The following is a 15,288-nucleotide window of genomic DNA, read 5'->3' on the forward strand; positions in this document are numbered from 1 at the left end:
GTTCGCCAGCAACTTTGATGTGTATTGCTACTTTTATTTATGATCTTTTATATTTCTTTAACTACTACTTCAGTTGTATCTGTAGTTCTGTTGGGCACTTTTAAACATTCTTCAGAGCAGTGAAATGCAACCAAACTGCCTACACTATTTCCGTATATCTTTTCAGAAAAGTATTTCACTCTTTAATAAGTTTTAAAAAGTTTTATTAATGCAACCTCTTTGCTTAATCTAAACCTACAAATGAACTGCACTTTCGATCTTTTCAACGCAGTTATGGAGTTTTCCACAATATTAAGCATCTCTATCCAGTATAAAGTGCAAAACTCTCCTGTAAAGAAAATAATGTTTTGGTGGAGCTGTTTTATTATCTATTCTGACCAAAGCTTTTCTAAAATAAGTTTCATCCAGAAATCAGATATTTCTTATTCGCCTCATTTTGCGAAGTGTGCCAGGAGCGTTCTCCCAGAATTCATTCATTTTAGTTAGCAAGAGATAATCACTTTCTTAAGGATCTTGCTATGCGCATCATCCATTGCATCAAGGCAACAATAACTGCACCGCCAAACGGATTTAACTATACAGCGGGAACATTTGTAACAAGCCGATCACAAAACGTGCATATTCATTAGGCTTCTTACGAACTTCCACCACCCGCCGTGGCCTTGCCTGGGACTCACTTCAGCGTCAGTTCTGGGTTTAGTGCATCGAAGCTCTGTCCGCTCGCGGGTTTCCCTAACCACACAATGAGATTCCTATTTGAGTTGATTTTATTTCCTGGCCTTTATTTGGTCCGCGGAAGCGGCCCCCCCCCGACACCATGAAGCCCCGGGTCAGTCACAAGCGACCGGGGATGGGGCGGGGCATTATTTGCTCTGTTCTCGTGATACCACAAGGTCTCGGACTAGACCAGTGTAACTGTGCTCGCCGGCTATATTTGACTGGAAATATTAATTCGATCGTCAGTTATTAAATTTTCCCGCACCATTGCTGTTGTTAAAATCATTACCGTGGGAAGTGTTGGATGTTTGGTCGGGGTAGTGTTTGACTGTGGGTCGTGGCGACCCCCGCGCAGACCGCTGTGTTGGTGCAGTCAGCAGACGGTTCCAGAAGCCCGGGCTGCGCGCGAGCTGCGAGCCGCCAGCCGCCTGCCGCCTGTCCGCCTCTGCCATCATCGCGCCGGCTCCCCGTCTGCAACATGTCCGCCGTAGGGACGCTCGCTTTCGATGAATATGGCCGGCCCTTCATCATCATCAAGGACCAGGAGAGTAAGACCCGGCTGACCGGGCTGGAGGCACTGAAGGTAACCGGGCCGGTTTCGGTTGCATGTCCTGCGCTGTTCTCCCCCCATGTGCTGTCGGTGAATCTGCGGCAGGGAACTCAGCGAGGGCGGGGGGGGGGTATGGGGAGGAGACGTGACTTTTCGGGTGGAAAACCTGCTCCTCCAGCAGATTGTTTTGTGTCGTCAGGTTCAAGCAGTCTCTTGCGCCTCGGTTTTTTCTCCCTCTCACGTTGCTTCATCCGCAGCCGGAGTTCATTCAGCGGATGTAGTGGGAAACCATTAGGCCCGATTGGGAAGAGCAGGTGACGCCCTGGATGTGGTGGGCTCGACAATCGGAATCAGGTTTAATATCACTTCTATATGACGTGAAATCAGTGCGCATTTCAAACACAAAACTACTGTAAATTGCAAAAATAAAGAATTATTGCAATAAAAAATTGTTCCGGGGCAGAAGACAAGTCGCCAGTTCGCAAATGTGTTCTATTATTGAACAGACCGTTCTCAAACGTCAAAACCCAGGAGAGCTGAGGCAGGCCGTGAAAATGGCAAAAAGATAGGGTGGATGCTCAGTGGCTGGAACCTTAGTCATGGGGCTTCGGGGGCCTGGGTACTCAACCGTATGTGTTCTTTTTTCTGTCACTGATCTGGACAATTGGAGTACTATATAATTCAGCAGCCTGGTTAATGGTGGGGGAGTCTGTCCAGAAGTGAGGGGTAACAGTGTGGTGCCATGTCTTATTCATTTCTTACATGCATTTATTCATGTAAACATAGGATTATTATAGCTGAGAACAAAGTCATTTGGTTCATCAAGTCTCTGAGCTCTGGCTGGAATAAAATCCTATTCAATCTTATTCTTTTTCTGTGGTAAATTGTTTTCCATTGAGTGCATACACAGTTCACTCTTACAGATATGAGTTCCAGGAATTTTATTTAAAGAAATAGTTACTTGGCCCAAATTGTTCTACAGTGAATTCTGGTTAAATGGGACGCATTGGGCCAATTAAGTGGCTGCCCGAAATTGCTGAAATTTTACAAAGTGTATAAAAAGACAAACTGAGTAACAGATTATGTATTTAAATGAAATACAGAACAAACTTGAACACTACCAATACTACTGTAGTACTATAAAGTTGTGTATTAGTTCCTAATACTTAATGATGGAGAAATTCATCTATGTTGTGTTCTTTTGACTAAATGAACAAGGTCAGCACAGACACCTAGTGCAGTAATAGACTGCCTTTATACAATACTGTCATTGATTGCATCCACTAAATTTTCATTTTTACTCCCGGCTGTTTCTGGCATCTCCAAGCCTGAATGCTTGAAATCACAGTGAGCAAAGCAGTCTTACCAGTGACAAAAATCAATGCTTTATCTCTAAGCATGATGCAGTGTCAAATAGCCACAAAATGCATGCAACTTACACTAGTTGGAACCTGTTCGGCAACAACCTCCTGTCCCAATTAAGCAGCATAGTGACCTAAATAAGGAAAGTCACCTCAGAGACAAAATGCAAAATAGAATCACAATACTCAAGTTCCAATACCAAGTGGAGAGCATTCTGACTTGTTGCATCACTAGCTGGTATGGAGGGACCAATGGCTCCAGAGGGTTGCAGACTTAACCTGCTCCATCATGGGCATAATTTTCCCCACCACTGGGGAGACCTTCATAAGGCAGTACCTCAAGAAAGTGGCATCATCCACCATTAAGGATTCTGAAGATTCACACTCAAAGTTTCAGGAACAGCTTTTTACCCTCTGCCATCAGATTTTCAAATGCTCCATGAACACCATCACACTATTCCTCCCTTGCAGTACTTATTTATTGTAACAGTAATTTTTAAGTCTTGCTCTGTACTTCTACCATAAAACAACAGATTTCATCATCTGTCTCTGATAATAAACCCGATTCTAGTTAGTTAGCATCCATGGAGGAGAGAATACATTTCAGATGATTAATTTTATTTGAAATAAATCAAGTTCTCCACTTTGATAACACGGATCAAGTTCCTTGTCCCGGATTTTACTAAATCATATACCCTTTCTGGGTTATTAACATCCTTACCATTATTAGGTGATCAGAATGGGACTCTATACCTAATCTATTTTTGCAAGTTATTGAAAAGAAAAAAAAGCAGACTTTTATTTGCCCTATGTTGAAAATAATTGCTGCTAGGATTAGTTAACTGGGATTAATTAATATTAATTTACAGATGTATATTTACAAAAAACAAACTGAGGAAAGCTATTTTTAATTTTTTGAATGTGCAGTACACTATGTTGAAGGTATTTTGCAATATTCTTATCAAAATACACCTGTGTGTTATGAGTCAATTTTCCCAACCCAATTGAAATAATTGTAGGAAAGATTGGTACATTTACAGTTATACAGCACAGAAACTGGCCCTGTGGCGCATCGTATAACAAGTACTCATTCCTCTTCTTAATACTAATCCCATTTACCAGCACTTGGTCCGTGGCCTTTTATGCCATGGGGATTCTGCGAAACATTTACAGTTTTGTAATACTATAATAAGATTTTCCAGTCAGTCTCATAAATGTTAGCTTGAACTGCTTTAAAATAGTGTAATAACTATTAAGATCTGGACAACTGCATAACAAAAATTACTATTTCTGTTTTGTTCACTGGATGACATTTCAAAACAACGTAAAATGAAAAAGCATTTCAGGATGTATATTGTATGCATTTCTCTGACATTAAATTGGACCTTTGAAATTTTGGAATTCTAATTTTTTTGCTTTTGTTTGTTACAGTCACATATTATGGCAGCAAAAGCAGTGTCAAATACACTGAGAACATCTCTTGGACCGAAGGGTAAGCTCATGTTTTACAGAAAACAAATATTTTTGATGAAGAGATGATAGATGATATCAATTCTTGAATAAATAATACTTTTCCATTCACTTTTCACTCTTAATTACAGGTGTATTCTCAATTCTATGAGATCATTGTAGACCTGTAACTGAATTCTCTTCATCTTAATCTTACCTATTTACCTTGGTTCTTTAACATTATTGTATAAGAAAATAGGAGCAGAAGTAGACAACTTGGAGCCTTGAGCCTGCCTCACCATTCATTATGATCATGGATGTTCTGCATCATTTCTCCAGAGCACTCAATTCCATGATCTTTTAAAGGCTTTCTACTTTCTCTTTAAATGCCATCAAGATTTAGCTTCTAAAACCCTCCAAGGAAGAGAATTAGAGATATGCCACCCTCTGTGAGAAATTGTTCGTATGTACCTAGGTTTTAATGAAGGCTATGTAATTTTATAATCGTGGTGGTTTCTTCAAAAATTCTCATCAAATCAACTATCAGTTTCTTTTCATGTGCTAATTCTTTGTGCCTGATGACTGGTGAAATTCTGCACTAGTTTCCAAAGCTGATAAGTCCTATGATATAGTTCCCATTACCAAAGATAATACATAACAAAACATCATTCGCTTTCTATTTTATCCTTCTAGTTATAAAAAAATCAATATTCCATTGTATAACTTTATTTTTTATTTGATGGATTGTGGCTTTTTAAAAAAAAAACTTCCAGTTTGCCTAATTGTCGAAAGACTTTTTTTTGGAATATCATAAGTAGTAATGATCTTAAAGTCTTTAAGCTGTATACAAGCCTCTAATTAATCTAATTTAACTTTTAAACCTTGTGTATTGGTATTTAAAGGTTCTCTTTGGGTTTTGAAACTTCTCTGTTGACCTTGTGCTGTTCAACATAATGGTGTTTTGCAGCAAATAGAGACAAATGACATTAGATGGCTGTCATGTATAACTTGGAAACACACTTTCTGCTTCATCAAAATGAAGAATTGTCATAGATTAAGTGACAATCAATTTTGAATCAATAAAATGAACCTGTTGCTTTTGAAACAAATCATGCACTTGCTTTATTTCCATTTCAGGGCTTGATAAAATGATGGTGGACAAGGATGGAGAAGTGACAGTCACCAATGATGGTGCTACTATTCTAAGTATGATGGACGTAGAGCATCAAGTTGCTAAATTGATGGTGGAGCTTTCTAAGTCTCAGGATGATGAAATTGGTGATGGTACCACGGGTGTGGTAGGTAAGTTGTATATCTGGTTTTAATTAGTTTTATATAGTAATAATATTTGGAGTTTTTAAAACTTTAGTCATTTGCAAAATACTTCATATGAATTAGTATCCAGACCAAATGATGATGCATTGAAAATTCACCTGGATGAATAACACATTTGAAACCTTAAAATGGAAAATATTTTTCAGTTCTCGCTGGTGCCTTGTTGGAACAAGCTGAACAATTACTGGATCGTGGTATTCATCCAATTCGCATAGCTGATGGTTATGAATTGGCTGCTCGCATTGCTATTGAACAACTGGACAAGATCAGTGATAAATTTCCTGTAGATCCAAACAACAAAGAACCCCTTATTCAAACAGCTATGACTTCACTAGGCTCTAAAGTGTGAGTATAAATTGCTTTTATTGCTTAGGAAGTTAAATGATTGTACAGGCAACCCCCACATTAAAGGAGGGATTGTGTGGCTAGACAATGAGTCTCATCACAATTTTCTGTAATGCAAAGGGTCTCGGCCCAAAATGTCAACTGATTATTCCTTTCCATAAATGCTACCTGACCAGATGAGTTCCTCCAGCTTGTGTGTGCTACTGTGGACTAACAGCATCTGCAGAATCTCGTGTTAAAGATTTTTGCACCGTGGCTGCAACATGCAATATACAAAATCCATTTCATTTACCCATTCAGGCCACTTCGACAGCATCTCCTACATCTGAGTCATGTCCCCAAAAAGGATGAGGGTAGCGGATGATTGGGAACACAACCACCTGCACTCCTCCATGTCATTTACCATCCTGATCTAGAAATGCCTTGCTGTTCATTCATTGTTGTTGGGTCTACATCTTGGAACTCCCTATCCAAACCATCTCCAGAAAGACTTGCGGTTGTTACTTAACACTGCCATCCCCAGGATTGTTAGGGTTGGACAGTAAATGCTCACCCTATCAGCAATGTCTACATCGAGAAACTGCCTTAAAATTCATAAGTAGCAGGAATTATTTTTACTTTGCCATAGTCACTGTTCTATCCAAGGAAGTCATTTCAATATTCTATTCTGGTTAGCTATTTTGACATGAATATGCTCTGAACAATAATGGTACAGAATCTGTTGCAACTTAGTGCCCTAATGGTTATCAATTTGTGATGTACTCAAAAGTAAATGCCAGAACTGAGTATTTGAATGGTATAACTCCATCTTGCCTTTTTCTTATACTCAAAGAGAATTTTCTGCATTTGTACAGCATTAATCGATGCCATAGACAAATGGCAGAAATAGCTGTGGATGCTGTTCTAACTGTTGCTGATATGGAGCGAAAGGATGTAGATTTTGAGCTGATGAAAGTGGAAGGTAAAGTTGGTGGAAAGCTTGAGGACACACAGTTAATTAAAGGAGTTGTAGTGGACAAAGAATTCAGCCATCCACAAATGCCCAAGGTAGGACTTTTGCATTGCTGACAAGTTAGTTATGAAGTGTAGTTGCATCATATTTGCATAACAAATTGCCAATTTTATTGCCATCTCTTTGCCAACAATACATCAGAACTAATGTGCCTCATAGTTTAAAATTTGCGTCCTGTTAAACAACAACATACAACTATAGTAATTTTGCTGCCAAGATCTCTACAACAGTAAGATTTCTAAATATATTGATTTTTAAATATTATTTTTAGGTGGTAAAAGATGCAAAGCTTGCAATTTTGACATGTCCCTTTGAACCACCAAAACCAAAAACCAAGCATAAGCTTGATGTGACTTCAGTGGAAGATTACAAGGCCTTGCAAAAATATGAAAAGGATAAATTTGCAGAAATGATCAATCAGGTCAGTAAATGCATCCCTGATAGGACAAAGAATTTGCTTACAGTCTTATAGAGACTAATTATTGGCATTGTATTTTATTTTCAAGGTAAAAAGTACTGGTGCCAATCTAGCTATTTGCCAGTGGGGGTTTGATGATGAAGCAAACCATTTGCTTCTTCAGAATAAGCTTCCGGCAGTACGTTGGGTTGGTGGGCCTGAAATTGAGGTGAGTTCGAGTGCATCACATTTTAGTATAGGGCATTAAGTGGAGATCCAGATTAATATAGATGTATTTGTGTTTCAGCTTATTGCTATTGCCACTGGAGGGCGCATTGTTCCTCGGTTTTCAGAACTTACACCTGAAAAACTCGGCAGTGCTGGTATCGTCAAAGAAATATCTTTTGGAACTACCAAGGATAGGATGCTTGTGATTGAAGAATGCCATAACTCCAGGGCAGTAACCATCTTCATCAGAGGTGGAAACAAAATGGTATGTGTGGTATCTCTGAGCACTAAATTTGAAGTAAGCCTTTGAAGTCAAATGTTAGCTTTCTCACACCAGTTAGCTATGTGTCTTTGTTTCTCATTCGATGTTAATCAAAGTAGTAATTACAATAGCTAACATTGTAGATTAGGGAATTTTATTTTGATCAAAACTTTTTTGCTTTGAGGTATCAGTGAAGCAATTTTGGTAATAAGTTCGACTAAATTGCAATCTCATGTCTTCACTCCTCTATTCAAATTTGAATAGTTTCAAATCTATCTACCACAATTATCCCAGTCATTTATTAAATTTGGCTTTCAGAATATTCGATGCTGGTACACTTTGTATTGCTCGTCCAACACTGTTGATTTACTTGACATTAAATTTAAATAGAAGTGAGGCTACAAGTTTGTTTTGTTTTTAGACATTACTAAACAGTGCTTTTAAGCTCTTACATCCCTGCTCTATGTGCCCTCAACCAGGGTTTAATTTAAAGACTTCAAGGACTTGCAGATCAGTTCCCATAAACCACAACTTGCTGGAGATCAGTTTTTTTTCCATTCGGGTGAATCTCTTAACAACCCAAAAGTTTTTCATTTGCTTACCCTTTTTCCTTGCCTAACTTTGATACTTCGTTTTTAAAAACTTCAGTTCCTAAAGTTACCAGCTATTTGTTTGTTTGCCTGGCAATGCATTTTCCCATTTAAACTATTGTTATTTTTTTCCATAATGTTCTTTGATCCTTTTTATTGTAGAAGAAGCCACTTTCTATCCTTGCGCTCTTCATGCACTCTGCTTTCAGTCACCTTTTTCTCTGGTTTTCATGTGCATTGACATTTCCTCCAGGTTCAAGTGTCTATCAAAATTTAGTTAAAAACTTCTATTATGTTTATATTTTTATAGTAATGGACTTGTTACATTACTGTGACCAAAGAGGAACAATAATACTTTCCATTCCTCAACCTTTTTCTATTATTTGGTTAGGTTTATTGTTAGGATTATTATATGATGATCTTCCGTCATCTAAATGAATGGTGCAACTGCACATTTATAACTCTGTCAGGGTTTGTGTAGATGAATCATGACTGCAATCATAGTTGTATCTACAATTATGACTTCTGTTTTCTCCTTTTTTCTGTTACCTCTACATTCCAACTAACATCTAGAACGTTAGCAATCCCACTTATGTATGCAGACTGAAAGTCAGTGGCATTATCTGGAGATTGAACTTGAGATCCAGCGGTTTTGATTTATTACATGTGAATGTACAGAACACATGAAAATGTGTGTGTCAGGTGGCCATCTGGCCCTTCAAGTCTGTTCCAGTTAATTATGATCATGACTGAAATATCACAAGCTTTTATTTTTATTCTGCATTAGTTCCTCATAGTCCTCAATTATTTCATATTTTTAAAAAATGCTTACTCTTTAAATACCTCCAGTGCATTAGCATCCAATCTCCTTGGTGGAAGATTTCAGGTGTTCAGTACTTTCAGCTTTTATCAGACATAATCTGTAATAAACTAAAATCAGAAATAAATGAACATTTTTATTGATACGTATGTCAATTAAAGCTACAATTTGAATTTATTTATTAACAAAGGTAATGGCCTCAAGATCTGACAAAGGAAAGTTACCGGGAGGTGGGGGAAAAGATGCTAGAATATTTGAGTTTTGAGATGACTTTTCTTGTTTGGTTTGAACAAAATAATCAATGTTCAAAGTACATTTTTTATCAAAGCATGTATACAACCTTGAGGTTCTTCAGCCTCTTGAGCCTCAAAACAAAGAAGCACTATAGAACCAGTTTTTAAAAACCCTGACACACAAGACCATCGGGTACGTGGAAAAAAGACCAAATCACGCAAATAGCTAAAAGCAAACACATTACACAGACAACATAAACATCAAACTGTGGAGTTCCCAAATGTGAGCCCACAGCCATGAGCCGCTAAGGTGATCGAACCTTGCAGTTTGAGGCCCAGGCTCCTGCACCTTTTGCTGCCAGCTGCGAGGGGGAGACCGGCCAAATGCAGGCAGGTGGCACTGAACACTGAACTCTTGTCCTCGTCGATTTTAATCTAGCTCAACGTTTTAACTGGTGCAGAGTAATGCAGCTGACCACAGTTTCATATTCCACCATTAGGAATTGACGTATTGTATACCCCACTCCATGCCAAATCCCCCAGGAGATCAGAGAAGCATCTAGATCGTTCAGTCAACTCAAAAATACATTCTTAAAAGGGAATTATAGGCTGCAAGGATCCCAGAGAAGAAGAGTATCCAGTAGTTTTGTAAGCTGTCTGCAAGATGTTGCCATTGGTCACTGGCACCATCCTGCTGGAAGATATTCTTGCTTTTTTTTTTGTTATGCTGCCTTTTCTATGTAGGTAATAGATTCTAGAACATGGTACCTAATTGACAAATACAATGGGTTTGAGTTTTTTTAATATCATATTGTTTTAATTGAATATATACAATTTGCCTATTGAGGGAAACCAGTTCCCAGCTTCATTGATTTTTAGTATTTTAACTATCTATTGTTATGATCTTAGTTTATTTTTCTCATTTTTTCAAAGAACAAATAACTGCCTTTATACCCTATTTCAAGATTGGTGCAATGATATATCAACATAGAGTTGTGTCGTTGGCATTTGAGCATAGAACAGAATATAAATGAATTTGCATTATGCAGTATTTCTTTAAGAGATTCTGGTAAAGTGTTTTAAGATTTGAATCACTTAATTATCAATCAGTATTGATGTTTATTAAATTTCAGTATTTGCTTATACTTGTATTTAATAATTGTTAAAATTTGTTCCAGATAATTGAAGAGGCAAAAAGAGCACTTCATGATGCCTTGTGTGTTATTCGAAACCTTGTGAAAGATAATCGTGTTGTATATGGTGGAGGTGCTGCAGAGATCGCTTGTGCTTTGGCTGTTAATGAGGCAGCTGACAAGGTAAAATTCTAATTTAAAATAAAGAATGTTTGTGGAGCCTTCATTCTTGGCTTCAAGGAACATGGGTTTCATTTACTTTGACTATTTATTGGATATTTGCTAAATAATCTTCAAGCTGAGTAATCTGGGGAGATATGCCACCTGCAACTATTGTGATCATTGTTATGTCCGTTACTTTTGATTAGTAGTTACATTTCAGTATTTTTATATTCTATCTTGCTGTACAGTGTCCTACTTTAGAACAGTATGCAATGAGAGCTTTTGCTGATGCCTTAGAAGTCATTCCAATGTCACTGGCAGAAAACAGTGGTTACAATCCGATCCAGACAATGACAGAAGTTCGAGCTAGACAGGTGAAGGAGAACAACTTTGCACTGGGTATAGATTGCTTACACAAGGAAACAAATGGTAGGTAACTTTTCATAGTCATTTTAAAACAACATTGTATGGTTAAATAGCTTGCAATTTAGCCAATATTAAGTATGCCTTATTTGCTTTTGTGCTATTTTGTATTGAGGTATTTCTCAACTGAAGCTGCAACAAATTGAATTTATTCAGAACCTTTTACAAGGCTAATGACTTAAAGCTTTAAAGAAAATTAGTTAGAAAAAAACTAAATAGATGTATTAAAGTCTGAATTTCAGGTGACCTGGTTGATGGAGGATGAAAGATGGGAAGAAAGCCTGGAATGTTGTTATTTCACAGATAGTCTGTTCCCAAAAAAATAAATGGATGAGGCAGAAGTTGAGATTGGCAATATTAGGGCTGGATGTAGGCATTCTTTATGACAGGGTAAGTCTGAAGCACAGTCCAGAAATGAATTGGGTATGAGGTTATTTACTCATTAATCAGTCTGAGATGTTGCTTACTGAGATAAATGGAAAAAGAGAATAGAGTTCAGATTTCCTAGTGTTTAAATACAGCAAATTCTGTCTCCATGGTTGGCCAGCCATTTGATCTAAGACAATGGGGTGATTGGGATAAGCAGGTGGTGGATAAAAGCACAAGAATAAGTACCCCCTCTCTCTGTAAGGTGCGACAGTATGGTAGGTTTTATGTGGAACCTAGCATTGTAGATCACTGGTACTGTGCCTTAAGGTATTCACTCTCCACACTTATTTTCACATTTTACTGTCTCCATTTTCTAAATTTAAAATATATTGAATTAGGATTCTTCTGAGCTGATCTACAAAACATTGTGCATCATGGCAAATCAAAAAAATTCCAAATTAACAATTTAAATTTGTTAATTTAGTAAACAATTAAAACCCAAAGTTGAGAGACTGGAAAAGTATTTGTCCCTTTTGTAAAGTTACAATGTAAAATTTATAATTTGTATTTACTACACTAACTTTCTTCTGCTGCAATATACAGGTATTACTTTACCAACTCACCCAATTTGTTGATGTAGAAAATTGGAGGATCACCTGTCTTTGCTGAATTTATAAGAATAAGTATCCCCTCTCTCTAAGGTGGTAGATTTTCAAAAGACTAAATCAAAATGAAAACAAAAGAGCATTCAAGATCAGTCAGGGAAATGATAATAACCACAAATCTGAGGAAGAGTACAAGATAATTCAATGGCACCGCACATACCGCAGCTCAGTTGAGTCTATTGTGAAAATGGAAATGAAACCACAGCCACACTGTCAGGCTGTTGCCCCTCTAAATTTAGTTGCCGGGGAAGAATTGCACTTGTAAGAAGCTACTGTGATGCCAACAGTCAACTCTGAGTGAGCTGCAGAGAAGTCAGTAGCTGCAGCTGGAGATGAAGTTCATAGCTCTAGAATCTTTAAGGCCTTGCACAAAAAAGGTGTTTATGGAAGAGTGAAAAAAGGAGCATATGATTCACAAAAATCTCAATTAACTTGATCATAATTCTTGGTTGTAGTACTCATTTATGTGAACAATGGGTTGAGGGCTGAATACTATTTCTAAGGCTCTGTATATAAACTTGAACTTGCCAATATAGTTGCTATAAACATAGACAGCACTTGATAACCAATATAGTTGTGTTCTTTAGATAAAGGGAAGTTAGAAATGCATCTTAAATTTGAGGAGAGCCAATGATGAAATGCTTTTCCTGGAATATCAGCTTCATGGTGTATTGGCATGCAAAAAAATCTAAGTAATTGGAACTGTTTAAAATACCATAGAAACTATGGTAAGAAACAGGATTGTCAGTAGATTTATTTGTATTCGTTCTATTTATTAACAAATTGACACTTTCCTGTAATGAAAAAATGGGTTACAGTTCATTTACATTGACTTTGCGCACCTCCTCTTGGTTTAAGAAAACTACAATAATTTCACAGCTTGAGATAGTGAACAGAGTGTTTCAGGTATAGTTCCTCTAAAAACCAAACCGTGCAATATGCATACTATATGCTTCCACAAACACTAGTGTCCTTATACTCTTTGGGATGTTGATGTTGGGATAAATATTGGGTTAACTATCCTCTTTAAAATGGTGTCTTGGGATCTTTTGTCTGTCTGAAATGTTTGACAGGGCCTCTTTTTTTTAAACCAGCAACTGTGACGCATTGCTGATGTTTGAACCACATTCCGAATCAGAGACCAGTCTGACTTTAGTTTTGACTGTATTACAGGGCATTAGTTAGGGCTCTGATTTTGACGTGTTTCAAACTTCAGTATATTGATTCGAGAGAAGGCTTATTTGTATTTATTTAGTGTTAGTTTTGCTTTTGTTTTGCACTACAAGCATTCACTAAGACTCAAAACGCAAGAGATTCTGCCAGCAGATTCTACTTCACATTCTGACATGTCTATGGGCTTCTCTACTGCCATGAGACCAAACAAATTGGAGAAGTAACACTTCATGTTCCATCTGGGTAGCCTTCAACCTTGATGGTGTGAACATCAATTTCTCCAACTTCCAGTAATTTCTCCCTTCTCCCTTCTCTCATTTTCCATTCCCCAATAAGGTTACCTTCTCACTGCTTACCTGCCCATCTTCTGGTTCCCCCTCCTCCTTCCCTTTCTTCCACTGTTCTCTCCTAACAGACTCTTCCCTTTTCAACCTTTTTCTATTTCACCTATCCCTATCCAGCTTCTTACTTCGTTCCCTCATTCCCCCCCCCTTGCTCCTCACCTATCTACTTGTACTTTCTCCTCCACCCCCCCCCCCCGCTTATTGTGGCTTCTGCTCCCTTTCCAACTCTGCAGAAGGGTCTTGTCCTCAACGTTAGCTGTTTATTCCTTTCCATAGATGCTGCCTGGCTCTGTTGAGTTCCTTCAGCATTTTGTGTGTATTGCATTTAGACTCTTGAATAAGCTATAGGCTTAGTCCATGTATAACTTTTCAATTTAGGCATCAATAAAAGTTTATTTTTTTCCATAAAAAGTACAACTTTTAATTTGGGAGTGGGTGGATGGAGAGAGATAGTTGGCAAAGAAAATTAAGCAGTTAAGACATTGATTCATAGTGAATTTCAAATACAAGCGGCATATTGTGGGCAACCATGGCTAGAAAATCTAGTACTAAACATCACTGTCTCAAAACAAGTGTGGGTGAGGGGAGATCTATTTCAACTCAGGTTAATGCATAATATCTCATTTCCAAATATATTAGATGACTTTACAGATTAAATATAAACTTGAATAGTGAAATTGAGAGATTTAATGTTTATTTTCAGTACTTTCTTTGCAACACTGGTTTTACTCAATCCACTAATTGTTTTACTATTCATTTTAGACATGAAAAAACAGCATGTCATAGAGACTCTAATTGGAAAGAAGCAGCAAATTTCTTTGGCTACCCAAGTAGTGAAAATGATACTGAAGATCGATGATATTCGATGCCCGGGAGAAATGCAGGAATAGGCACATTTTTCTTCTGCTGGCAGGGAAGTGGCAGGATTTGCCGTGATTGGTGACCTCCATTTGCTGATCAGTTATTTATTTTTGCATAATACTGTAAGCTACTTGTATTGTTTCAAAGAACCAAATAAAAGCATCTGTAACATCTCCAGATGTTTCACTTAGTTCTTGAGTGTATTAGTGGTTTCATTTTCTACTTGTGTAACATGGTAGCAGATATTTTGCGGTATATCAAAGTGAACTGAGTTCTGGCTTGGTTACCACCTATCAAATGCTTTCACATAATCTTGCACTTATGTGGCTAAATGGAGATAGAAGTTGTAACTTTACCCTTGGAATTGGCAGCCATTGCTTGATTTTTTAAGTAAAAGATGTCAAGCAAATAATGCAAAAACTGCAGCCAGTCAAATGCCACGAAGGTGATCTATGTTTACTCTCATATGAAATCGAACAATAAGTAAGGAGTTAAGTCCTTGAGACTGAAGTGGAGATTTCCTTCTTATGAGAACAACTTTAGAATTTCCTATCCCTGAGAGCAATAAACATCAAATCGGTATATTCTACATATAATTTTGGATTATAAGGTAATTGTGGGGTATAGGAATGAGTAAGAAAATAAGAAATCAAACTCAGAATCAAAAGCGCCATGGTTTTTGAATGCTGGAACACTACTTTTAAAAAACCCTCAAATCTTGTATGAAACAGGATTACACCATGATACAAACATTAAAATAAAACCAAAGGTCAAACAAAATAGAGTATATAGTTTCCAATATAGTATAATTTACCTGCACTTCTCACTCAATTTTGATGCACATGTTAAAGCAAAGAAG

The 15,288-nt window shown here is 37.4% G+C and overlaps 1 protein-coding gene across 1 annotated transcript; it reads left to right on the forward strand.

Moving 5' to 3' along the window:
* Positions 1-935: 935 nt before the first annotated feature.
* cct5 (chaperonin containing TCP1, subunit 5 (epsilon)) lies at positions 936-14,617 on the forward strand. The gene is made up of 11 exons (XM_063043865.1): positions 936-1,300; positions 4,060-4,120; positions 5,215-5,379; positions 5,559-5,757; positions 6,612-6,804; positions 7,041-7,190; positions 7,276-7,395; positions 7,474-7,659; positions 10,478-10,615; positions 10,843-11,023; positions 14,331-14,617. Exons 1-11 carry the CDS (start codon positions 1,196-1,198, stop codon positions 14,456-14,458), a joined length of 1,626 nt encoding a protein of 541 aa, XP_062899935.1. The 5' UTR covers positions 936-1,195; the 3' UTR covers positions 14,459-14,617.
* The last annotated feature ends 671 nt before the right edge of the window (positions 14,618-15,288 follow it).

Source organism: Mobula hypostoma, chromosome 3 (assembly GCF_963921235.1).
Source record: "Mobula hypostoma chromosome 3, sMobHyp1.1, whole genome shotgun sequence".
In the NCBI taxonomy this organism is placed as follows: Eukaryota; Metazoa; Chordata; class Chondrichthyes; order Myliobatiformes; family Myliobatidae; genus Mobula; species Mobula hypostoma.